The following is a 26,684-nucleotide window of genomic DNA, read 5'->3' on the forward strand; positions in this document are numbered from 1 at the left end:
ATTTTAATCAGGTTGTCCCACAAAAAAAATATTCTACAGTTTTTAACCCCTTAAGGACACAGCCTTTTTACACCTTAGGACCAGGCCATTTTTTGCAAATCTGACTAGAGTCCCTTTAAGTGCTGATAACTTTAAAACGCTTTGACTTATCCAGACCGTTCTGAGATTGTTTTTTCGTCACATATTGTACTTCATGACACTGGTAAAATGAAGTCAAAAAAATTATTTTTTTTGCACCAAAAAATACCTAATTTAACAAAAATTTGGAAAAATATGCAATTTTCAAAGTTTCAGTTTCTCTACTTCTGTAATACATAGTAATACCCCAAAAAGTGTGATGACTTTACATTCCCCATATGTCTACTTCATGTTTGAATTGTTTTGGGAATGATATTTTATTTTTTGGGGATGTTATAAGGCTTAGAAGTTTAGAAGCAAAAACTAAATTTTTAGGGACCAGTTCAGGTCTGAAGTCACTTTGCGAGGCTTACATAATAGAAACCACCCAAAAATGACCCCATCTAAGAAACTACACCCCTCAAGGTATTCAAAACTGATTTTTTTTATACGTTGTTAACCCTTTAGGTGTTGCACAAGAGTTATTGGCAAATGGGGAGGAAATTTGAGAATTTCATTTTTTTGTCTAATTTTTCATTTTAACCCATTTTTTCCACTAACAAAGCAAGGGTTAACAGCCAAACAAGACTGTATCTTTATTGCCCTGACTCTGCCGTTTACAGAAACACCCAATATGTGGCCGTAAACTACTGTACGGCCACACAGCGGGGCGTAGAGTGAAAGGTGTGCCGTTTGGTTTTTGGAAGGCTGATTTTTATGGACTGGTTTATTTACACCATGTCCCATTTGAAGCCCCCTGATGCACCCCTAGAGGAGAAACTCCCTAAAAGTGACCCCATCTAAGAAACTACACCCCTCAAGGTATTCAAAACTGATTTTACATACGTCGTTAACCCTTTAGGTGTTGCACAAGAGTTATTGGCAAATGGCGATGAAATTTGAGAATTTATTTTTTTTGCCTAATTTTCCATTTTAACCCATTTTTTCCACTAACAAAGCAAGGGTTAACAGCCAAACAAGACTGTATCTTTATTTCCCTGACTCTGCTGTTTACAGAAACACCCCATATGTGGCCGTAAACTACTGTACGGCCACACAGCGGGGCGTAGAGTGAAAGGTGCGCCGTTTGGTTTTTGGAGGGCTGATTTTGCTGGACTGTTTTTTTGACACCATGTCCCATTTGAAGCCCCCCTGATGCACCCCTAGATTATAAACTCCATAAAAGTGACCCCATCTAAGAAACTACACCCCTCAAGGTATTCAAAACTGATTTTACAAACTTTGTTAACCCTTTAGGTGTTGCACAAGATTTAATGGAAAATAGAGATACAATTTCAAAATTTCACTTTTTTGGCAGATTTTCCATTTTAATATTTTTTTTCCAGTTACAAAGCAAGGGTTAACAGCCAAACAAAACTCATTATTTATGGCCCTAATTCTGTAGTTTACAGAAACACCCCATATGTGGTCGTAAACTGCTGTACGGACACACAGCAGGGCGCAGAAGGAAAGGAATGCCATACAGTTTTTGGAGGGCTGATTTTGCTGGACTGTTTTTTTGACACCATGTCCCATTTGAAGCCCCCCTGATGCACCCCTAGATTATAAACTCCATAAAAGTGACCCCATCTAAGAAACTACACCCCTCAAGGTATTCAAAACTGATTTTACAAACTTTGTTAACCCTTTAGGTGTTGCACAAGATTTAATGGAAAATAGAGATACAATTTCAAAATTTCACTTTTTGGGCAGATTTTCCATTTTAATATTTTTTTTCCAGTTACAAAGCAAGGGTTAACAGCCAAACAAAACTCATTATTTATGGCCCTAATTCTGTAGTTTACAGAAACACCCCATATGTGGTCGTAAACTGCTGTACGGGCACACGGCAGGGCGCAGAAGGAAAGGAATGCCATACAGTTTTTGGAAGGCAGGTTTTGCTGGACTGTTTTTTTTTACACCATGTCCCATTTGAAGCCCCCCTGATGCACCCCTAGAGTAGAAACTCCAAAAAAGTGACCCCATTTTAGAAACTACGGGATAGGTTGGCAGTATTGTTGGTACTAGTTTAGGGTACATATGATTTTTGGTTGCTCTATATTACACTTTTTGTGCGGCAAGGTAACAAGAAATAGCTTTTTTGGCACAGTTTTTTTTTTTTGTTATACACAACATTCATCTGACAGGTTAGATCATGTGGTAATTTTATAGAGCAGGTTGTCACGGACGCGGCGATACCTAATATGTATACAATTTTTTTTATTTATGTAAGTTTTACACAATGATTTCATTTTTAAAACAAAAAAAATGTTTTAGTGTCTCCATAGTCTAAGAGCCATAGTTTTTTCAGTTTTTGGGCGATTATCTTAAGTAGGGTCTCATTTTTTGCGGGATGAGATGACGGTTTGATTGGAATCTATTTTGGGGTGCATATGACTTTTTTATTGCTTGCTATTACACTTTTTGTGACGTAAGATGACAAAAAATGGCTTTTTTTACACCGTTTTTATTTTTATTTTTTTACGGTGGTCATCTGAGGGGTTAGATCATGTGATATTTTTATAGAGCCGGTCGATACGGACACGGCGATACCTAATATGTATACTTTTTTTTTATTTATGTAAGTTTTACACAATGATTTCATTTTTGAAACAAAAAAAATCATGTTTTAGTGTTTCCATAGTCTAAGAGCCATAGTTTTTTCAGTTTTTGGGCGATTATCTTGGGTAGGGTATGATTTTTGCGGGATGAGATGACGGTTTGATTGTTACAATTTTGGCGTACATGCGACTTTTTTGATCACTTTTATTACCTTTTTTGGGAAGTAAGGTGGGCAAAATTTCAATTTCATCATAGTTTTTTATTTTTTATTTTTATGGCGTTCACCGTTCGGGTAAAGTAACATGACCGTTTTATAGATCAGGTCGTTATGGACGCGGCGATACCAAACATGTGTAGGAAATTTTATTTTTTTCATTTTTAATCAGTGATAAATGTGTTTTTTGATTTTTACTTTTTTTTCACTTTTATTCACTTTTTTTTTGACCCAGACCCACTTGGTTCTTGAAGATCCAGTGGGTCTGATGTCTGTATAATACAGTACAGTACAATATATATTGTACTGCACTGTATTTTACTTACACTGAACAGATCTATGCCTTTTAGCACAGATCTGTTCAGCACCATGGACAGCAGGATGCCTGAGAGGCGTCCTGTTGCCATGGGAACCTTCCCCGTCTGCTCAGTACTGGTCAGAACTGTGCAGACAGGGAAGGGTAAGGAGGGGATCTGTCGGGGGGCTGTCTGGGGGCTCTCTCCCTCCCCATCGGGGGGCTGCAAAGGCACAGCAGCCCCCCGATGGGAGAGGGAGGGCGCTCCCTGCGCTGTTAACCTTTTCCATACAGCGGTCCGTACGGACCGCTGTATGGAAAGGGTTAAACGGCTGACATCGCATCGCAGATGTCAGCCGTTTATACCAGGGTGCCAGCAATGTGCTGGCACCCTGGTATACCCACTAGAAGCCAACGATTATACAAGGGGAGGCGGGCGGGGGATCGCGATCCCGCCTGCCGCACCGCCCGCCTCCCGCACCGCCCGCAACCCTCCCCCTGCACCTCCCACCACCATAAAATCATTCGGGGGTGCAGGGGGGGGGTCAATAAAACGTTATTTTAGGCATATAAAGTTTCTGATCCCCGCGGTCAGGGACCGCGGGGATCAGAAAATGCAGAAATCGCAGCAAACCGCAGGTCTGAATTGACCTGCGGTTTGCCGCGATCGCCGACATGGGGGGGGTCACGGGACCCCCCCGCGCATTTAGCCGAGGTGCCTGCTCAATGATTTGAGCAGGCACCGGGCTCCGATTACTGCCAGCCGCACGGCAGTGATCGAAAATACACAGGGCGTACATGTACGCCCTGTGTCCTTAAGTACCAGGGCACAAGGGCGTACATGTACGCCCTATGTCCTTAAGAGGTTAAACCAGCACCTAGATCTGAAAACTTTTGTAATTGCATGTAATTTAAAATGTAGCATGAGTTCTTCAAAAAAAATGTATCGGTATTGTGCCACCTGCTTTTTGTTTTTTCTTATTTCTTTGTCTGGCTCACTAAGAAAGCCGCACATGCTCAGTTTCATCCTTCAACTGCCTCCTGAGCTCTAATAGGGGAAGAGCTGCAGCATTATGGACACGCCCCCGAGCTGCAGCAGAAAAGACACGCCCCTTGAGCTGCCAGCTTAATATAAACCTAGCAGAGCAATGAATGAGGAGTTCTCTGGATCCATGTGAGGTACAAGTCTGGTTCTAGCTTTGTTAGAAAGATATTATCATAGAGATTATCACGTACTATATGATGCCTGAATTTAATTTTTTTACATTAGTCTTGGGACAAACCCTTTAAGCAGCAAAGGCATAAGTTATAAATGTAATGTGTAGAGTACTAACATGAGAATGCATGAGCAACACAGACTGCTTGATTAGGGTTCAATTCATTAAAATAAATGTTATTATGGGGACCATAATCCCTGCACTCGATGATGTGGCACTGCTACTTGTATATAAACTGAACGTTAAAAATCTATAGTCTGCAGTCAGAGCTGAAAAGCAAGTAGCTTTATTGAAAAACGAATAAATAGCATTTATTTACTGAACCATATTATAAGTAGGTAATGATAAAAAATATTCACCTAGCATCATAACTGTTCAACTGCTCTAGTGATATCCCACCAACTACCATATACATAACCAGCTGATCTTCCCTGGCAAAACCAGATGTTTGTTTGGTTATAGGTAAATAATGCTTAAGGCTAGTTTTACATCCGCAGCTGTCCTCTCCGGCAGGCTGTTCTGGCATAGCACTGCCTGCCAGAGTTATCCGTATCAGGTGTTGCCGGATCCTGCTGCCTGCTCACTGGTCCACATTGACTGTAATGGGGGTCTGGCAGAGATCAGGACACTACCCGTCAAATATACCGGCAATTGGTCAGAGAAAAAACGCTGGACAGCACCTTTTTTGATTGGCGGATTCCCGGCATTCTGTGCCAGAACAAAGTGCCGGAAAGGAAAGCTGTAGGTGTGAAACTGGCCTTACTACCCTATTCTTTTTCATGAGACTGTGAGGAAAGAGGTCCTCAAAAGCCAACCTGTCTCAGGCTACTCAGGTCTCCAGCTCATGGCAGGATTTCAGCATACTTATGATTGAGAAGTAGCAGGGAGGGGTGCTACTGTAGAAGTGAAACCCTTTCGTAAAAATTTAGATTGAGGCCCTCAATTTCTCTTTTACTTCCTACTCCTAAATTGAATTTTTGGTTATATTTTGCAGAGAAGTGGAGCAGATGAAAAAATTTAAAAGTTAACAACCAATCCTATACTGTAATAACTTTCTAATATGTGTAAATTTAAGTCTCAGCGGTTGCTGTAGGCAAATAGAACGGTCAAGATACCTGTGAATTGATTCTCTGAAATTGCAAGATGTGAGATATGGTTGAGAAAGTGAGCAACATGAAGAGTCATTTTACAGAGGTTACTATACAGGAGTCATATTTTTAAACTGAATACAGTACTATCCTGAAACACTTAAATTAATTAATAAATTATCGCAGAAGTAAAAAAAAGAATAGTGGCGACGTTGTTCCAGAGCTGCCAACTGCTTCTAAGTGCTGTAATTGAGTGGAACTGTCCTGTGCACAATGGAACGGCACATAATGGTGGATTACAACACAACTGTAATTAGCCTTCTTTTGCCAGCACAAATCTGCTACCCTTCTCATCCTCTACCCGGATGAAATATCATCCTTATCCTATTGTTACAGAACCAACCAACAAAACTGTAAATGACTAAAATGCATTAATCCAAGCTTATGATTTGGGTACATTTACACGACTGTAAGTGTTTTGCGATGCGCAAAACAAGGATACCGGTCGTGTGCATTATGCATTTTGCGGAACGCACATAGCCAGTCAGATGTTAAAAATGCCTTATTCTTGTCCGCAATTGCGACCAAGAATTGGACATGTTCTATCATTTTTGTGGGGCCCCAGAATGGAAGTACGGATGAGGACATGAATGGGTCCGCATCTGTTCTGCAAAATTGCGGAATGGATGCAGACCCATAAATACGTTTGTGTGAATGAGCCCTTAATAAGACTATTCCTGTGGATAAGTATTTTAATAATGTAGAAAAAACAAATAAAAAATAATTTAACCACTTAGAGACCAGCCTGTTTTGGGGTTTAATCACCAGGCGTTTTTTTTTTTGTTTTTTCGTCACCTTCCAAGAGTTATAACTTTTTAATTTTCTGTCTAAGTAGCTGTATGAGAGACAAGTTGTAGCTTTTAATGGTACCATTTTAGGGTACACATAACTTACTGATTAACTTTTATTAACTCTTTATGGGAGGTAGATGGGGAAAACAGCAATACTGCCACTGAGTTAAGTTTGCAGCATAAATAACACAATGATCGACATTTATCAAGACTGGCGTATCCATCCACCAGTCTGGATCTCCCTGCACTGGCGTGAGATGCGCCAAATTTATTAAGAGGCAGATGCCTTTTAATAAATCAGGCACATCTCTGTCCTACCATGCGCCAAAAACTGAAGTCTACACCAGCTACAGGCTGGAACAGACTTCAGCTATGGTTATAGTTATAGCTATGGTTTCGCAAAAATGACAATACTCCTATGTGGTCATAAAAAGCTGAAGAGGAACAGCACCATGTGCATTTGAGACCTAGTTTGGTGAATTATACACCAATGGCCAGCAACAGCAGAGGCTCTGAGGTTAAATTTAAACAAAAGAAACCACCAAGAAGTGGAACCATTCTAGAAACCACACTCTGACAGAATTTAACAAGGAGTATTATGAGCATTTTGACCACAAAGGTGTTTCGCAAAAATTGAAATACAGCAGACAGCACAAAAATGCACTTTTTACACAGATTTGCCAATTTCAGTGCCCAATATGTTGTGCCCAGCATGTGCCAGTGTAAGAGGTCAGACCTCATATTATTGTGCTTCCTAGTTTTAGAAAACCCTATACAGTTGTGTTCAAAATAATAGCAGTATGTTTAAAAAAAAAGTGAATAAAGCTCAAAATCCTTCTAATACAGTCAGGTCCATAAATATTGGGACATCAACACAATTCTAAGATGTTTGGCTCTATACACCCCCACAATGGATTTGAAATGAAACGAACAAGATGTGCTTTAACTGCAGACTGTCAGCTTTAATTTGAGGGTATTTACATCCAAATCAGATGAACGGTGTAGGAATTACAACAGTTTGAATATGTACCTCCCACTTGTTAAGGAACCAAAAGTAATGGGACAATTGGCTTCTCAGCTGTTCCATGGCCAGGTGTGTGTTATTCCCTCATTATCCCAATTACAATGAGGGGATAAAAGGTCCAGAGTTCATTTCAAGTGTGCTATTTGCATTTAGAATCTGTTGCTGTCAACTCTCAAGATGAGATCCAAAGAGCTGTCACTATCAGTGAAGAAAGCCATCATTAGGCTGAAAAAACAAAACAAACCCATCAGAGAGATAGCAAAAACATTAGGCATGGCCAAAACAACTGAACATTCTTAAAAAGAAGGAACGCACCGGTGAGCTCAGCAACACCAAAAGACCCGGAAGACCACGGAAAACAACTGTGGTGGATGACCGAAAAATTTTCTTTCCCTGGTAAAGAAAACACCCTTCACAACCGTTGGCCAGATCAAGAACACTCTCCAGTAGGTAGGTGTATGTGTGTCAAAGTCAACAATCAAGAGAAGACTTCACCAGAATGAATACAGAGGGATCACCACAAGATGTAAACCATTGGTGAGCCTCAAAATCAGGAAGGCCAGATTAGAGTTTGCCAAACGACATCTAAAAAAGCCTTCACAGTTCTGGAACAACATTCTATGGACAGATGAAACCAAGATCAACTTGTACCAGAGTGATGGGAAGAGAAGAGTATGGAGAAGGAAAGGAACTGCTCATGATCCTAAGCATACAACCTCATCAATGAACCATGGTGGTGGTAGTGTCATGGTGTGGTCATGTATGGCTGCCGATGGAACTGGTTCTCTTGTATTTATTCATGATGTGACTGCTGACAAAAGCAGCAGGATGAATTCTGAAGTGTTTTGGGCAATATTATCTGCTCATATTCAGCCAACTGATTCAGAACTCATTGGACGGCGCTTCACAGTGCAGATGGACAATGACCCAAAGCATACTGCAAAAGCAACCAAAGAGTTTTTTAAGGGAAAGAAGTGGAATATTATGCAATGGCCAAGTCAATCACCTGACCTAAATCCGATTGAGCATGCATTTCACTTGCTGAAGACAAAACTGAAGGGAAAATTCCCCAAGAACAAGCAGGAACTGAAGACAGTTGCAATAGAGGCCTGGCAGAGCATCACTAGGGATGAAACCTAGCGCCTGGTGATGTCTATGCGTTCCAGATTTCAGGCTGTAATTGACTGCAAAGGATTTGCAACCAAGTACTAAAAAGTGAAAGTTTGATTTATGATAATTATTCTGTCCCACAACTTTTGGTTCCTTAACAAGTGGGAGGCACATATGCAAACTGCTGTGATTCCTACACCGTTCACCTGATTTGGATTTAAATACCCTCAAATAAAAGCTGACAGTCTGCAGTTAAAGCACATCTAGTTCGTTTCATTTCAAATCCATTGTGGGGGTGTATAGAGCCAAAAATCTTAGAATTGTATCGATGTCCCAATATTTATGGACCTGACTGTAGCTTTTATTTCCATACACACAAATGCATTGGGAACACTACACATTCTATTCCAAATCAAAACATTAAGAAAAATATGGATATAGAGTGCAGTAAGGCTGCACAAAAATGTCAGACCATAGGGCAGTGGTGCTCACAGCTGATATAGACTCACCCGCTATACTGAAAAAACAATAATGGTATACAGAAAGCTGGGCACTCACTTATACTTGGAACCAAACAATATAATTTAATGTGCAATGAACAAGAAACACAAATAAAAAACTCCATGCAATAAAATCAGTGTCAATCAACAAAATCGATACCATATGATAAAATGCATAAAATATCGTTGGAAAAATCGTCCTGAGCAAAAATATTCCAAATAGTCTCTCTTCTTATGATTTGAGAACCAAACTCATAGCACGTCTGCGGCATCCCGCTACATAGGCCCCCCAAAAATTGTGTCCAAAGTCAATTGCAACCACAGCGATCTTACAGGGATATAGATGTGCCGTATGTATGCCGTTAGTCCTGAAACACTAGTGCTGTAATGGTAATAAATACACTTACGTGCCTGCGATTTCACACTTCGATTATACCGCACTAATTTGCATTACACGCTGACCTGCAGACATGTATCGATGTCGGTTAGACCTTGAGACTGATGACGTCCTCACATGGGCGGGCGGGTGGTTCAATCTTTCATGGCTTACGGCTTGTAGTTGGTGGTAAACCAGGGCATTGATTAGGGAGGGGTTTTTGTGGGGTTTTAAAATTCCGTTCGTTCCAGGGGGGTGTTGTAAAAATGAAACTTGCGATTGCATCCGGAAGTGGTGGCGGAAAAAATTTACAAAGAAGCCTTGCTGGGGGGCGGATGGCTGGCCCGTTTGCGGAACCACCATTCAGTAATTTGCGGGTGTCACCGCTGGGGGTAGTCCCAAAGAAGAAGGTGAATAAGTTTCACCTGATTCATCACCTGTCTTTTCCAAAAGCATCGTCGGTAAATGACGGTATTGACCCTGCCTTGTGTTCGGTGGTCTATATCTCATTTGACGCGGCAGTGACGTGGGTTAAAAAGTTGGGACGCGGAGCGTTACTAGCAAAGACGGATATTGAGGCGGCGTTTCGGTTATTGCCAGTGCACCCGTGTTATCTGCACTTGTTGGGGTGTTTTTGGGATGGGGGGTTTTTCGTGGATCGCTGCCTGCCGATGGGTTGTTCCCTGTCGTGCGCATATTTCGAGATGTTTAGCTCATTTTTGGAATGGGCGGTGGTGGGAATGGGTGGTGGTGGACGCGTCAGGCTGTGAATCTATTATTCACTACTTGGACGATTTTCTGTGTATTGGCCCTCCTGAGTCGCGGGTTTGCGCTTTGTTGTTTGAGGCGTTTGGGGTTCCTATGGCGATGGAGAAGACGATGGGACCGGCCACGGAATTGAGTTTCTTGGGGATAGTGATTGATACGATCAGGATGGAATGTAGATTGCCTAGTGACAAGTTGGAGGACTTGAAGAGGGTAGTAGCAAGGGCACAGCGGTTGAAGAAGATACAATTGCGTGAACTTCAATCACTGTTAGGGAAACTAAATTTTGCATGCCGGATTATGCCTATGGGGAGGGTTTTTTGCAGAAGATTGGCAGGAGCAAAGGTGGGCGTAGTTGCACCACACCACTACATTTGTTTGGGTAAAGAACTGCGAGCAGACTTACAAATTTGGAGATCCTTTTTGGGGAAGTACAGCGGTCGCTCGTTATTCATGGGGGAGGTGGTGGACTCATTTGATTTTGAGCTGTTTACTGACGCGGCGGGGAGTTGCGGTTTTATTTTTTTCTTGCGGGGGCCAATGGTGTGCTGGCAGTTGGCCAGTTAGTTGGGTTGAAAAAGGCTGGAACTCTTTCATATAGTAGTGGCGGTTATGTTATGGGGGGAGGTTTTTCGGGATAGGAAGGTTCGCTTTCTGATGCTCTCTCTCGTTCACAGTGGGAGCGGTTTCGGCAGATGGCTCCGGAGGCGGAGGAATTTGGGCTGCCTTGCCTGGCGTGTCTGTGGGATCTCCTGGAGGGACCATAGCGGGGCTTATTCAGGCTTCATTGGCGCCCAGTACGTGGGCTACTTATTTGACAGCTTGGCAGTATTGGGAGGATTGGTGTAGTAGGCTGGAGGTGGGGAATGAGGATTTAGATTTTTCTTTGTTAATGTTTATAGGTCATTGTAGGGATGAGGGCTGGTCGGTAAGCAAAATAAATAGATATATAGCGGAGCTGGCGTTTGGGTTTAAGTTGAGAAAAATTACGGACTTTACCAAGTCGTTTCTGGTTATTCGGGCATTGAAGGGTTGGCGTAGGTTAAGGGCGGGGGAGGACACTAGGAGGCCGGTGTCTTTTGTATTACTGTTAGAGTTGGGGGAGCAGTTAAAGGGTGTGTGCAGTTCAGCGTGGGAGGTGCATCTCTTTAGATTAGCTTTTTCCTTGGCATTCTTTGGAGCGTTATGCTTAGGGGAGCTGTTTGTCTGACAGTGAGATGGCAGGGAGGGTTGTTGAGGGATGACATGGATTTATTCCATGAAGAAAAAAAGACAATGCAGCAGCACCCTGCAAATCAGATAAAGTACAACAATGCCATAGTCACAAAAATTATAATTACAAAAATTATAGTGCTAATGCTAAGCTTATTTATAAAGAGAGATGCTTGGCAAATGCATTTTGTACAAAACCATCTGAGCCCGTCTGCCGTACGTCAAGGCGATCTCTGTTAGACGGGTCCTAACACTAAATACTATAATTTTTGTAATCATAATTTTTGTGACTATGGCATTGTTGTACTTTATCTGATTTGCAGGGTGCTGCTGCATTGTCTTTTTTTCTTCTAGGTCTTTGCCATGGCAGCGTGCACCTGCGCACTGGGAGGTGCTGACTAACCCCCCTTTTTTGCAGATGTATTTTTTCCATGATAGGGTAGAATTTGTGATACGCCGTTAAAAGACGGATGTGGAGGGAAAGGGACGGAGGGTGGTTTTGTTTGCTATTCCGGACTGTGTAATGTGTCCAGTCCATTGTATGCGGGAGTATGGGCGGAATTGAAAGTTGGGGTGTGGCCGTTGTTAGTGCTCGATGATGGATCCTTTTGATCCTGTTTTCAGTTTTCAGCAGTTTTCGCGTTGTGTTTATATAGGTTGGGTCAAGCAGGGTATTCGAGCCATTCGTTCAGAATCGGTGCAGCGACAGAGGCGGCTAAGATGGGGTTGGGTGATGAGGTCATAAAGCGTATTGGGCGTTGGGAATCGGCTCGTTTTAAGTCCTATATTCGGTTGAATCGTTTGTAGTTAAGGAGGTTGGGGGATGATGATGGTTTTCCTTGCAGATGTTGTTAGCAGTATTGTTCTTTGCGTCTATTTCTCATTACAGGCGCAGTACCCGCTCTGGTGTGGATATTAAGACATTCTTATGTCTTTTGGGGGCCCTCCGGGCAGCAGTTCGGCTGGATAGTCAGCAGCTAGGTCTTGATCGGTGGGTGGCTGTGGTAAGGTGGCTGGGTTGTAGGGGTATGGTGTGGAGCAGGGTGCTTCCGGAGGTGCACCGTTTTGTTAAGCAGAATAGGGCACCGGATGTGTTAGTGGTGCACACGGATGGGAATGATTTGGAGGCGCGGCCATTTCGGGAGCTGGTGAGGGACATCAAATTTGACATGTTGAGGTTGTGGGGTTGTTCCCCAAGTTAGTGACTGTCTGGTCAGACATAGTCCCGAGGATGGTTTGGAGGGGCGCTAGGTCGGTGGATGCTGTCAATAGGGCCAGAGTTAAAGTTAATAGGACGATAGGTCATTTTATGGCCAGGAATGGGGCGGTGGCAGTTAGACATATGGAGCTGGAGAAGGGCGTTGGGGGATTTTGGCGGTCCAGCGGAGTGCATCTCAATGCTGTTGGGTTGGATATGTGGAGTTTGGCGTGGTAGGGTCAAATCTGTGCGTTGGTGGCGGTGGGGGGTCCTTGAAGTTGGTGATATTCGCAGATGAGGGTATTGGAAGGGCTCCACGGTTGGGGCTGGACTCCCATGGTGGGCGAGCAGTTGAGGTGGAAGTAAAAGGGGCAACTCAGTGGTGCTTCTGAGGTACGGCTGGAGGCAAGATGGCTCACCCGGTGGGGCAACTCAGTTTTGGGGCTTCAAGGTCCTCCCCCGGAAGTAATGGTTATGTTTATGTTTTTGATAACTAAGTGGTTATGGTTATGTATGGTTATTTATATAATTTATGCTAATAAACGTCTGCTGTGGCCAATTTATTCCAGCTTGGTGTCCGAGTTTTATTAACGGGTGGATGGGGGGTAGAACGATGGGTTGGAAATCTATTGGGGGGGGGTAAGGGGTTAATAAAAGGAAAAAAGAGGTATACAGGGGACGAACGGGAATCACCAATACCCTCATCAAGTAATGGCCGGACTTGGGGGGCAGAGCCCTTAGGGGAGGCCACATGACGGGGGTTTGGTTAGTGAGACCCCAGGGAATAGGGATAGGTCAGGGAGTTGGATGGGTTGGGCTAGGTAATTTATGGGGGGGTAGGATTGGCCAGTTTGAGGGTAGGGGTGGAGAGCTAGGGGTAAAAAGGGGGAAAGTGGGGAAGAAGGTAGCCATTTTAGGAGAGGTTAGATAGCTCCCACCCACCCGCCCTACGATTGGGATATTCGAGTTATCCGAGAGCCCCAGTATATTTGTACTGGGAGTTGGTATCGGGGGTTGGCAGAGACAGGGTGTAAGGGGAAAGGGTGTTTGTCACGGCGGCTATGGCGGTGGGGGGTCCATGAAGTTGGTGATATTCGCAGGTGAGGATATTGGGAGGGCTCCAAGTTTGGGGCTGGATTCCCATGGTGGGCAAGCAGTTGTGGCGGAAGTAAAGGGGGCCATTCAGTGGTGCTTCCGAGCTGGCGTGCAACGGCTGGAGGCAAGATGGCTCACCCCGGTGGGGTAACTCAGTTTTGGGGCTTCAAGGACTTCCCTCGGATGTAATGGTTATGTTTATGTTTTTGATAACTAAGTGGTTATGGTTATTTATATAATTTATGCTAATAAACGGCTGCTGTGGTCAATTTATTCCAGCTTGGTGTCCGAGTTTTATTAACGGATGGATGGGTGGTAGAACGCTGGGTTGGAAATCTATTGGGGGGTAAAGGGATAATAAAAGCAAAAAAGAGGTATACAGGGGACGAACAGGAATAACCAATACACTCGTCATGTCTCTTTAGGCCTGTCAATGTGCTCTTTGTCAAATTGTAACCTCTTCACATTTCTTTTTTTCAACAGTGGGACTTTGCGGAGGCTTCTTGCAGATATCTTGGCTTCACATAGGCCTCTTCTAATTGTAACAGTACTCACAGGTAACTTTAGACCTTCTTTGATCTTCCTGGAGCTGATTGTTGGTTAAGTCCTTGCCATTTTGGCTATTCTTCTATCCATTCGAATGGAAGTTTTTCTCTTTCTTCCACGTCTTTCAGGTTTTGGTTGCCATTTTAAAGCATTTGCAATCATTTTAGTTGAGCAGCCTATCATTTTCTGCACTTCTTTATATATTTTCCCCTCTCCAATCAACTTTTTAATCAAGGTACACTGTTCTTCTGAACAATGTCTGGAATGACCCATTTTCCTCAGAATTTCAGTGAGAAATGCACTGTAACCAGCATGTACATTTGCTGCCTTCCTTCCTTAAATAAGGGCAATAATTGCCACCTGTTTTTCAAAGAATGAATGGCCACACTCATTGAACTCCACACTGCTATTATTTTGAACATGCCCCTTTCAATAAGTGATTGAATTACACAGAATCAGCAGCATGCATGTATGTAATGACTGTTGGGTTTATATTACTCTACTACACCTGCTAGTAAATTATTTGCCATTTAGAAATATAATTTCTACCAAAAACAGTGATTGATCAGGTTAGTGATGTCTGACTGCTATTATTTTGAACACAACCGTATGTGGCCCTAATCTTTTACCTGGACATATGCAGTACCCCAAACCTGGCAGTATCTGCAATTACTGTAAATAGTTTTGTATTGTTATGTACTGTATATTGTATGTTTTGGCCATAATTACCAGTTAAGGAAATGGATTGCAAAGGTTGGCAAGGAACAGGACTAACCACCCTGTTCCTCCCCTCTTTGTAGGAGTGGTATGGTCCTGCTTGCTGCCAGGAAGCTCCTGTGAAGCATTCTTAAGAAAGAACAACTAAAATCACGTCCTTAAATAAATCCATACGAAGTCAGACAGCAGAGTGACCAGCTGACACCTACATCAAAGACACTGCTGGAAAATGAGGGACTACAGCTAAGACCCATCACCTGAACACTAGGCCAGTTAAAGCTAACATCTGGACCTGATAGTGAATATCTATACTTGCAAGTGCTAAACTGTAGCTATTCAAACTGCCTCTATATCCCTTTCTGGTGCCAGAAAATTGCACTTGAAATCCACTGCTATTCAATGTCTCACTAACAGAGACTGATATATGTTCATATCTGGCCTCATTCTTTAAAACTACATTTCTGCTGCACTGATACACCCCTACAGCCCCACGGGGACCCGATGGCACCGCCGCCCGCCGCAACATAGAAAGCCGCAAACCGCAGGTCTGAATTGACCTGCGGTTTGTGGCGATCGCCGACACGGGGGGGTCACAGGACCCCCCTGGGCATTGAGCCAAGGTGCCTGCTCAATGATTTGAGCAGGCACCTTGTTCCGATCACCGCCCGCGGGCCTCATCACGATTCCTAATGTGGGCTTATAAATGTGATCTGTAGCCTTATTTTGCTAAAAGACAGCTTTTACTAACCTGTCAGTCAAAGAAATAAGGTGCCCAAGGGGATGTGAAGTGATGCAAGGTGCCGACCGCACCCGCCGCCGTTCGTGCCCAGCGCCGCCTTTCCAGACTTCTGCGCCGCCTCCTAATCCTCTGTGCCGCCTCTCTCCCTCCCTCCCCCTCCTACTGTAAGATCTCGCGCGTGCGCACAGGGCTCTGTCTGATGCGCCCGTGCGGACTTCTCCATTTGCCTTCTTACAGCGAAGTGAGCATGCGCATGCGCCGGCACTTCGCTCAACCCCCTGAATGACCTGCACCTGGCGCCAGCCTCTCAGAGCCCTGTGCGCACGCGCGAGATCCTACAGCAGGAGGAGGAGGGAGGGAGAGCGAGAGGCGGCACAGAGGATTAGGAGGCGGCGCAGAAGTCTGGAAAGGCGGCGCTGGGCACGAACGGCGGCGGGTGCGGCCGGCACCTTGCATCACTTCACATCCCCTTGGGCACCTTATTTCTTTGACTGACAGGTTAGTAAAAGCTGTTTTTTAGCAAAATAAGGCTACAGATCACATTTATAAGCCCACATTAGGAATCGTGATGAGGCCCTGAACATCAGCATATGTTTAGCTGACAGGGGTGAAACCTGGTGACAGAATCCCTTTAAGTACCGGGACAACATGCCGTACCAGTACGTCATGTGTCCTGAAGAGGTTAAGGCTACTTTCACACTCACGTTTTGGCTTTCCCTTTGTGAGATCCGTTCAGGGCTCTCACAAGCGGTCCAAAACGGATCCGTTTTGCCCTAATACATTTTGAATGGAAAAGGATCCGCTCAGAATGCATCAGTTTGCCTCCGTTCAGTCTCCATTCCGCTCTGGAGGCGGATATCAAAACACTGCTTGCAGCTTTTTGCTGTCCACTTGACGAAACTGAGCCAAACGGATCCGTCCTGGCACACAATGTAAGTCAAAAGGGATGGATCCGTTTTCTCTGACAAAATCTGGCACAATAGAAAACAGATCCGTATCCCATTGACTTTCAATGGAGTTCATGACAGATCCGTCTTTGTTATGTTACAGATAATAAAACTGGATCCGTTCATAACGGAAGCAGACGGTTGTGTTATCAGTAACGGAAGCGTTTTTGCTGAACCCTGACGGATCCAGTAAATGCTAGTGTGAAAGTAGCCTAAGTTGTATGTAAAACAATAAAAAAAGTTCTGGCTCCGTCTTGGCTATGTTACAGATAATACAAACGGATCAGTTCATGACGGATGCATGCGGTTGTATTATTGTAATGGATCGGTTTTTGCAGATCCATGACAGATCCGCCCAAAACGCGAGTGTGAAAGTAGCCTAAGGCTACTTTCACACTAGCGTTTTAGTTTTCCGGTATTGAGATCCGTCATAGGGGCTTAATACTAGGGATCGACCGATTATCGGTTTTACCGATATTATCGGCCGATTTTACGGATTTTGAAAGTTATCGGTATCGGCATCTATTTTGCCGATATTCCGATAACGAATCGGGAACACGGATCGCGATTCTGCAGCCAGCTCCCGCCTCCTGTATATGAATTATTGAGAGAGTTATCTTCATTGGTGGCACAGTGCGCCCCGCCCCAGTATTAAAAACATTGGTGGCGCAGTGCGCCCCCCCACCCAAGTCCCCCAGTATTAATCATTGGTGGCAGTGGCCACAGGGTCCCCTCTCCCCTCCGCCTCATTGGCAGTTCCCATCGGAGCCCCAGCAGTGTAATCCTGGGGCTCCGATCGGTTACCATGGCAGCCAGTACGCTATTGAAGCCTTGGCTGCCATAGTCGGCTCCCTGCTGCTGTGTGTACAAAGCACAGAGCAGCAGGGACAGTGTGAGGTCCTATTCACCCTGATAGAGATCTATCAGGGTGAATAGGACAAGGGTTCTAGTCCCTAAGGCCTTTTTTTTGTCCGGATAAGGTCCGGGTGCAATGCGTTTTGCACGCGCGTGATAAAAAACTGACTGTGGTACCCAGACCCGAACTTCTTCACAGAAGTTCAGGTTTGGGTTAGGTGTTGTGTAGATTGCATTATTTTCCCTTATAACATGGTTATAAGGGAAAATAATAGCATTCTGAATACAGAATGCATAGTACAATAGGGCTGGAGGGGTTAAAAAAATTAAATAAAAATTTAACTCACCTTAACCACTTGTTCGCGCAACCGTCTTCTCTTCTGTCTTCATCTGTGAGGAAAAGGACCTTTGATGATATCACTACGATAAAGACAGAAGGAGATGCCGGCTGCGCGAACAAGTGGATTAAGGTGAGTTAAATTCTTTTTTATTTTTTTTTAACCCCTCCAGCCCTATTTTACTATGCATTCTGTATTCAGAATGCTATTATTTTCCCTTATAACCATGTTATAAGGGAAAATAATAATGATCGGGTCTCCATCCCGATCGTCTCCTAGCAACCGTGCGTGAAAATCGCACCGCATCCGCACTTGCTTGCGGATGCTTGCGATTTTCACGCAGCCCCATTCACTTCTATGGGGCCTGCATTGCGTAAAAAACGCACAAAATAGAGCTTGCTGCGATTTTCACGCAACGCACAAGTGATGCGTGAAAATCACCGCTCATGTGCACAGCCCCATAGAAATGAATGGGTCCGGATTCAGTGCGGGTGCAATGCGTTCAACTCACGTATTGCATCTGCGCGGAAAACTCGCCCGTGTGAAAGGGGCCTAAGGGGGCTAAAAGTTAGTTAAAAAAAATATATTTATTAAAAACGAAAACACCAAAAAATTAAGTGTAACGGAACGCCTAGCACCCCGACCGGGTACCGCCGTCGATAGATGCTCCTAGTGCTTCCAAAGGACTCCAAGCACTCCACTTGACACCGTCAGCGCTGCAGACCCCACGAACCGCCGAAGCATGGTGGAGGTCTCGCCGTCTCCTACCCACCCTGGACCTACGACAAGGCTCCAGGCTCCAGTGGGCGAACCTCTCCTAAATCCAGAGACAGGAACCAGGAACAAGCTCTTACAAGAGCTTATACTCAGGGGAGTATTGTGATATAGCAATCCCCAAGAGTGTAGTTATCGCATTCCCCAAACATGAGCCAAGACTTCATGAAGGTATAAAGCAGCACCCTTTATTGAGGGCTACCCGCCCGTATTTATGCAGGTCCCCATCTGGTGGACACGCCTCTAGGGGACCAGAATAAAGACTGTGACACAGGACAGACACGTAGCACTCAGGATACACAGACACAACACATCCCCACAATGCATCATGGTTTCCTCCTCTCTGCCCTGGAGACACCCGAGGAGTAATCCAAGTATCTCTCAAGACAAAGGGAAATCGCCAATACACATGTGGGGACAACCGGACAGAAATCACCACCCAAACACACAATGTCACACCCCCACAGCAAACACAGACATTTAACATATTCCCAGATAGCTCAAGTCTGAGTGCATATCATTAGGTGAATGGCACTCAGAATACACAAATACAATACAATTAGCTATCTGGGTACCCTCACATAACAAAATACAATTGCAAAGACAGATTTAAGCTGTGCGGCCTGTCTGTCTGCTCCTTTAAAGTTAGTATGGGCCATAATCCTGAGGCAAGAGGCTGGTAAACAGGCCTCTCCAAAACCCAGTGGCGAGGTTGGTTTCGCCACACATCTCCCCCTCCCAGGGAAGACTAACCAGATACCTGACCTCACGGTCAGTACCTGAATTAGTCTGGCAGTCCAACCACAACCCAATACTGGACCTGTTGAATTTTGGGGCCTGGCTCTGTTTTGTATGTCCCCAGCTGTTGAGTGGGCATCTGCGACTCCTTGCTTCCTTGTGGTTCTCTAGCTTGGAGCTGTAGGTACTTGGTGGGCAGAGGCCGACTGCGCTTTGCCCAGATGCCAGCTCTTCTGCTGGAGAGGGGTCAGTGGGGTTTAAAGCCTTACCCACTACCCTCAGTATTGGGCTGGGAGAGAGCTGTGGAGGGGGGCTATCACTTACCCCCTCCTCTGGATACCCCATCTGCCGCTGGGGAGAGAGACCGGCTGTCTCCTCTCCCTGTAGAGTATACTGCCGCTGGGTAGTGAGACCGGCTGTCTCCACTATCAGTGATTCTGGTTGTTGCAGAGATGAGGGACCGACGATCTCCTCTCCCTGTACTCCCAGTGGCAGTTGGGGATCTGGGCCGCCTGCCCAGACACCCTGTTGGGACGGTGGAGTGACTACGGTCCCATCTCCAGCTGCCGACTGGGGTTCCTCCCAGTACCAGTCTATGAAGTCCCCTACCTCCACAGTTGGTGAGGAAGTAAGGGATACCTCAGCTGTGACTTGCCAGGGGAAGGGCTGCAGGTCTGGGCCTGATATCCAACTGTCTTGTATCTTGCACTGGGCTTGAATGGAGCGAAACAACTGTTGATAATCTTGCTCCAGCTCCCACTTCCTTTGGACCAGAAAGGTCAGATCTGCCCTCACCCCACTAGTTGTAGGCCAATTGTGCAAGTCCCACCTGTAGTCAGTAATGTCCCAAAATCTAGACTCTTCTGTGCTCCCAAAGTCAATGTCTTCAAAAGACTCCCACAATAACCCAGGGCAATTATATTCCTCACCTTCGGGCTTGGCGTACTCCTCCATCCATGGAGACTGTCGTACTGTGTCCCACCATAGTGCTTGGTAAGCGTCATCCAGCCAGGTTTGCTGCCATACCAGTGTCTCAAGCTCTGACACCCACTCCGTCAATGGTTTCTCTCCCAATAGAGGTAGTCGCAGCGCCAATCGCATTCGCAATCTCTGCTCCTCACTGGGAAGACTCTCACCCCTCCGACGCTGCACGTCCTCCAGGGCCTGGTGCCATACGCCTTTCCGCTCGGCATCCCTGTAATCCGGGTGATCTTCCTCATGGAATGCTGTGCAGGAACCAACGGCATCCATATTGCTGTAGCCTGGGGCGCTGTACGGATACTAGCGTTGCCCTCAATATACTCCACGAACGGTGTCTCCGAGCTGCTTCTCCTCACACTAGGACGCCATCCCACTGCTTGCCACCAATGTAACGGAACGCCTAGCACCCCGACCGGGTACCACCGTCGATAGATGCTCCTAGTGCTTCCAGAGGACTCCAAGCACTCCACTTGACACCGTCAGCGCTGCAGACCCCACGAACCGCCGAAGCTTGGTGGAGGTCTCGCCGTCTCCTACCCACCCTGGACCTACGACAAGGCTCCAGGCTACAGTGGGTGAACCTCTCCTAAATCCAGAGACAGGAACCAGGAACAAGCTCTTACAAGAGCTTATACTCAGGGGAGTATTGTGATATAGCAATCCCCAAGAGTGTAGTTATCGCATTCCCCAAACATGAGCCAAGACTTCATGAAGGTATAAAGCAGCACCCTTTATTGAGGGCTACCCGCCCGTATTTATACAGGTCCCCATCTGGTGGACACGCCCCTAGGGGACCAGAATGAAGACTGTGACACAGGACAGACACGTAGCACTCAGGATACACAGACACAACACATCCCCACAATGCATCATGGTTTCCTCCTCTCTGCCCTGGAGACACCCGAGGAGTAATCCAATTATCTCTCAAGACAAAGGGAAATCGCCAATACACATGTGGGGACAACCGGACAGAAATCACCACCCATACACACAATGTCACACCCCCACAGCAAACACAGACATTTAACATATTCCCAGATAGCTCAAGTCTGAGTGCATATCATTAGGTGAATGGCACTCAGAATACACAAATACAATACAATTAGCTATCTGGGTACCCTCACATAACAAAATACAATTGCAAAGACAGATTTAAGCTGTGCGGCCGGTCTGTCTGCTCCTTTAAAGTTAGTATGGGCTATAATCCTGAGGCAAGAGGCTGGTAAACAGGCCTCTCCAAAACCCAGTGGCGAGGTTGGTTTTCGCCACATTAAGTATAAATGAAAAACAAAGATTTACAAAAAAAAAAACTACACGTTAACAATAAACATTCATTTTCAGCAGATTTGTGTAGGATTTTTTTTTTTCAGAAATGAACATTCACAGAATATCGGTATAAATTATAGGCTATCGACCTGAAAGTTCACAGATTATCGGTATCGGCTCTAAAAAATCAATATCGGTCGATCCCTACTTAATACCGGGGAAAAAAAACACTTTAGTTTTGTCCCCATTCATTGTCAACAGGGACGAAACTGAACTGAACAGAATGGAATGCTCCAAAATGCATTCTGTTCCATTTAGTTGCGTTCCCATACCGGAGAGCAAACCGCAACATGTTGTAGTTTGCTTTCCGTCCTGGGATACGGAGCAAGATGTCATGACCCCCAATGCAAGTCAATGGGGACGGATCAGTTTTCTCTGACACAATCTGACACAATAGAAAACTGATCCGTCCTCCATTGACTTTCAATGGAGTTCATGACAGATCCGTATTTGTTATGTTACAGATAATACAACCGGATCCGTTCATAACAGCTGCAGACGGTTGTATTATCAGTAACGGAAGCGTTTTAGCTGAACCCTGCTGGATCCAGTAAACGCTAGTGTGAAAGTAGCCTAAGTTGTATGTAAAACAATAAAAAAGTTCTGGCCAGAAAAAGAAATAGTCAGCTGGTGTCTCATTTCACACTCCTCCTTAGCTAAAAACACTACTCAAAAATGCTAAGCGGAGTATTCTTAATTCTTTAAAAAATACAATTGTGACCTCTGTGTACCACCCAACTGAGAGGTCAAATCGGCATGCGTGCAGCATAATGGTCTCCCGCATAGAAAAAGTGCACACTTCAGTCCACCACTGCGCACATTGATAACGTCACTGCACACAGGACATCTTTCAGGTTGCTGCCATGATGACAAGAAGCTTGTAGGCACCACTCAATGGAGGAGAACAATGCAAGCCCAAAGCACATGTATCTGGTAGCGCGGCACAGTCACTGAACAGGGCAGAGTTGTACAGTAGTTCTACCATCAGCTGCCGCTTTTACTCCTGTGATAGAGAAGATCCTCACCCATTAGGAAGTGATGATATATTCTGATCTTATCACTTATTGATGTAGGGCACATAACTGGGCATATTACTGTGAGGTAGCACATAACTGGGCATAATGAGGGGGCACATATCTGGGCATATTACAGTGAGGGGGCACATATCTGGGCATCGCTTGTGTGAGGGAGCTTATATCTGGGCATAAATGTGAGGTGCACATATGTTGGCATAACTATTGTGAGGGGGCACATATGTGGGCGCAACTACTGTGAGGGGGCACATATCTAGGCATCACTACTGTGAGGGGGCACACATCTGGCCATAACTACTGTGAGGGGGCACATATCTGGGCACGGATACTGTGAGAGGGCACGTATATGTGATAATTTCTGTGAGAGAGGCACATATCTGGGCATAATCTGTGAAGGGGGCACAATGTGGGCATAAGTACTGTGTGGTGGCATAAAGGGGGAATAATTACTATGTTGGGGCATTTAGGGGACTGGGTGAGATTAGGTGTATAGTTATATTTTGGGCGGACTTAGAGGTGTGTCCTAGTGCTGAAAAAATGTGCTCGCCGCACATAGTGTCCCTCTTCTTTTCAAAAGTTGGGAAGTATGGCTTAGCGGTGAGCAAATCGCTGTGTGGACCAAGATCCAAAGTCGATTCGTTCCCTAACTTTGTTTTAATGCCGTACAGAGACCTGTCTCCGTAAAACATTACAATGTATGGGCTTTGTTGAGGTCAACTTTGTCTCACGCAAGACTTGAAGAAGTTTGGTTATCAATTCTACAACTTTAAAAAAAAACATTTTAAAACAGCAATCTGAAGTCGGCTTCTGTACCGAGGTACCAGTCAGTCCTGGAGCAGACTTCAGATTGCTGTTTGAAAAGGTTTCTAAAGTTGTAGAATCGAAGGCCGAACTTCTTCACCGAAGTCTCACACAACTTCGGCCTCACTGAAGCCCATACATGCTGGGAGTTGCAGTTCTCTCCTCCTATACCTCCTCTCAGTTGTAGTTGTAGTTCAGTCCTTTTACTTCCTATAATGTCCAGGCATTGGAGGCAGTGAGGAAAGGAGTTTAAAGGGTTTTCTGAGATTTTTTTTTTTTACTGATGACCTATCCTCTATTTGATCGGTGGGGGTCTAAAACCCAGAGGACAGGATCAGTAAAAAATAAAAATCCCTTTTAAAAACCCTTTCAAATATCACTGGTAGACGAGAAGTTTGGTGAGTAAAATAATCATTTATCGTATAGATTTCTATATAGATGATGGTTTCTATTCTGCGTGTTGTAGTATCGTCACCCACTGTCCTGGGTATGATGTCCTCCTTTTTGGGGTTATGAAAGTAGCTATCCTGACTGTACCCCGGCTAGTTGGGCATGTTTGTTATTTAATTTAAAGGTGTTGTCTAGGTTCGCAGCCTTTATGACAAAACGGATCCGTCCCCCATGAGTGGAGTATTGGAGCATTTCATTTATCGCGCAGGACAAGGGCTTTTTCTTCAGATCTGGCGACGTACCGGGCTATGCTAGGCGGTGGCTTCTAATGGGTGGTTTTTAGCACTTCCCTGGCCTGTAAAACAGCCTAGGGCAGCATCAAGACCGTCCATTAGTGCCTATGACGTCCCCGGAAACACTGCTAGGCGGAAGCCTCCGCCTAGCAATGTAAAAATGTAAACAAAACAGGGGGAGCATCAGAGAAAGAAATGTTCAGATGTGAATCCGGACAACCCCTTTAGTGGGGTGACAAAAGCCCTTTAAAGTCATTTTTGTTTTTTTTGGCTAGTTAAATTCATTATACTGCGATATATGAATATATAATGCTCTTACTCACTTTCCTTCAGCAGTTTCTTCAAAAAACTGACTTTTATAATATGTAAATGAGCTCTCTACCAGCAAGTAGGGCGGCTACTTGATGGTAGCAGCCGCATCCTCCTTTCATAATGACGCCCCTTCCTCATGTTGATTGACAGGACCAGCGAACGTGCTCGTCCTCTGGCTGGCCCAGTCTGCGTTCAAAATCTGGCGCCTGCGCCGTACCTGTCTTCAGTCGGCGCAGGCGCACTGAGAGGAGGACGCTCGCTCAGCCGCTCCATCCTCAATGCGCCTGCGCCATTGACGTCACATCTACACCCGGCGCAGGCGCACTGAGGAAGGAGCGGCCGAGCGAGCGTCCTCCTAAGAACATTATATATTCATATAGCGCAGTATAAGGAATTTAACTAGCCAAAAAAAAAAAGGACTTTAGTGGGGTGACAGAAGCCCTTTAACAACAAAAAAAAACAAAAACAAATCGAGAAATAAATGCCTACTGGACTGGCAATGTGGGCACCATCTGTTGCCACAACTGTATACAAGTGCACAGGGAAGCCATGACCCTGGATTAAGTATATAAAAGTGCAGGGAAACGGAAGGAAGGGCAGGCATTTCTTACAGACACAATTCCAGAGCTCCTCTGTCCCTAGCATTTTCCAGTCAGCATGCTGAACACTCACCTGCCCGCTCCGCTCAGTTCTGGACGCTGGGCAGTTTGGGGGTTACACTTCGGGCTGACTGTGCTGCTGTCCGCAGAGGCGAGCTGAGGGGCAGACGGCCGGCAGCGGCTCCTCGCTTCCCCGGGGGTAGTAGGGTCCGGGGATAAAGTCTGGCTGCTGCTGCTGCTGGAGTCGGGGGTCCCGTGGGTTTTACTGCTTTTGCCTCTGTATCTCATGATGAGAGACCGGGCGCGGTGGTGCCAGCTCCAGGCTCCTGCAGCACACAGGCAGTGACAGCGATATGCACGATCCTCGACTCCTCGCAATGATAGCTCCGCTTATTGGAGCAATGGCACAAATCCCAGGTACAGGCTGCATTTCTACAAAGTTATGGTCCTTGTGCCAGCCAAGGGCATGTTACCCCACTGAGTGGGTGGCCAGCTGACATATGGCACCAATGCCACTGGAAATAATAGAGGGGGGTGCTGCTCGTAGGCAGGAGTGTGTGGGTGTCTGCTCGCTGTGGAATTGGGTCAGGAATAATACAAGTCTATGAGAGGAGTCTGGTGCAGGGGTGTCAGCTGGGCTCAGGCACAAGTGCAGGAAATGTTCCACTGACCTACATATTTCTCCCAACATACGTGACCTTTTTTCTGCTGTGTGGGAGGAGGAGAAGACAGGCGAGGATCCAAGGCGAAGAGGAGGAGAAGGCAGGGACTGGAGAGGTGCAGAGCTCTGCTCAGACCAGGCTCATGGAGCAGCAGAGACGACGCAGTGTCTGCCCCCGACACCAGGAGCACAAAGCACAGGACGGATGTTCCCGGCATAGAAGAGGAAAGCAATGACAACAATAATTAATTATAATATATAATATAATTATAATAATAATAATTAAGCAGGATTCTGGCAAAGTCCAGATCAGTCAGTGTGAGGAGAAGCTGGATTGGAGCTTGCCTCTTTCTCTCCTCCAGCTGGTGCAGAGCTGCAGCATTCCACACTCCTGTTAAAGTCTATGGGCATTCCACTCTGTCATTCCTTTCAGTATGTCCCTTCCTTTGCTTCATGGAAGCTGGGACTTTCCTGCACAGAATTGGAAAAGAAACAAGTGTTCTGGGTGGCATCCGATGTAGTTTATTTAACACGCTTACAATTACACGGACAGAATTAAAATCTTGTGGTTATGCATAAAAAATCTTAAAACCCAACCGGTTTCACCATCTCAACTTTCTCAAGGCCATATGGGGATGTTATACACGTTTTAGGCCTCATGCACACAATCGTATGTATTTTCCGGTCCGCAAAAAACGGATCCGCAAAAAAAAATACGGATGGCGTCTGTGTGCATTCCGTATTTTGCGGAACGGAGCAGCTGGCCCCTGATAGAACATTCCTATCCTTGTCCATAATGCGGGCAATAATAGGACATGTTCTATTTTTTGCAGAACGGAAATACGGACATACGGAAATAGAATGCACACGGAGTAACTTCCATTTATTTTTTTTGCGGACCCATTGAAATGAATGGTTCCGTATATGGTCCGCAAAAAAAACAGAACGGACACAGAAAGAATATACGAAGTCAGATCGCCGTAATTTCGCAGTGCGCGAGCTCGCCCAT

The 26,684-nt window shown here is 45.3% G+C and overlaps 1 protein-coding gene across 8 annotated transcripts in view; it reads right to left on the bottom strand.

The window, feature by feature from the left end:
• Window positions 1-25,896, bottom strand: part of NPAS2 (neuronal PAS domain protein 2) — a 168,102-nt gene extending 142,206 nt beyond the window's left edge. For all 8 annotated transcript variants that reach the window (XM_040425044.1, XM_040425042.1, XM_040425043.1 and 5 more), the window contains exon 1: window positions 25,088-25,896. In XM_040425044.1, the coding sequence (XP_040280978.1) occupies window positions 25,088-25,302 (215 nt within the window). In that variant the 5' untranslated portion in view covers window positions 25,303-25,896. The remainder of the gene's footprint in view (window positions 1-25,087) is intronic.
• Between the last annotated feature and the right edge of the window lie 788 nt (window positions 25,897-26,684).

Source organism: Bufo bufo, chromosome 3 (assembly GCF_905171765.1).
Source record: "Bufo bufo chromosome 3, aBufBuf1.1, whole genome shotgun sequence".
Lineage (NCBI taxonomy): Eukaryota > Metazoa > Chordata > Amphibia > Anura > Bufonidae > Bufo > Bufo bufo.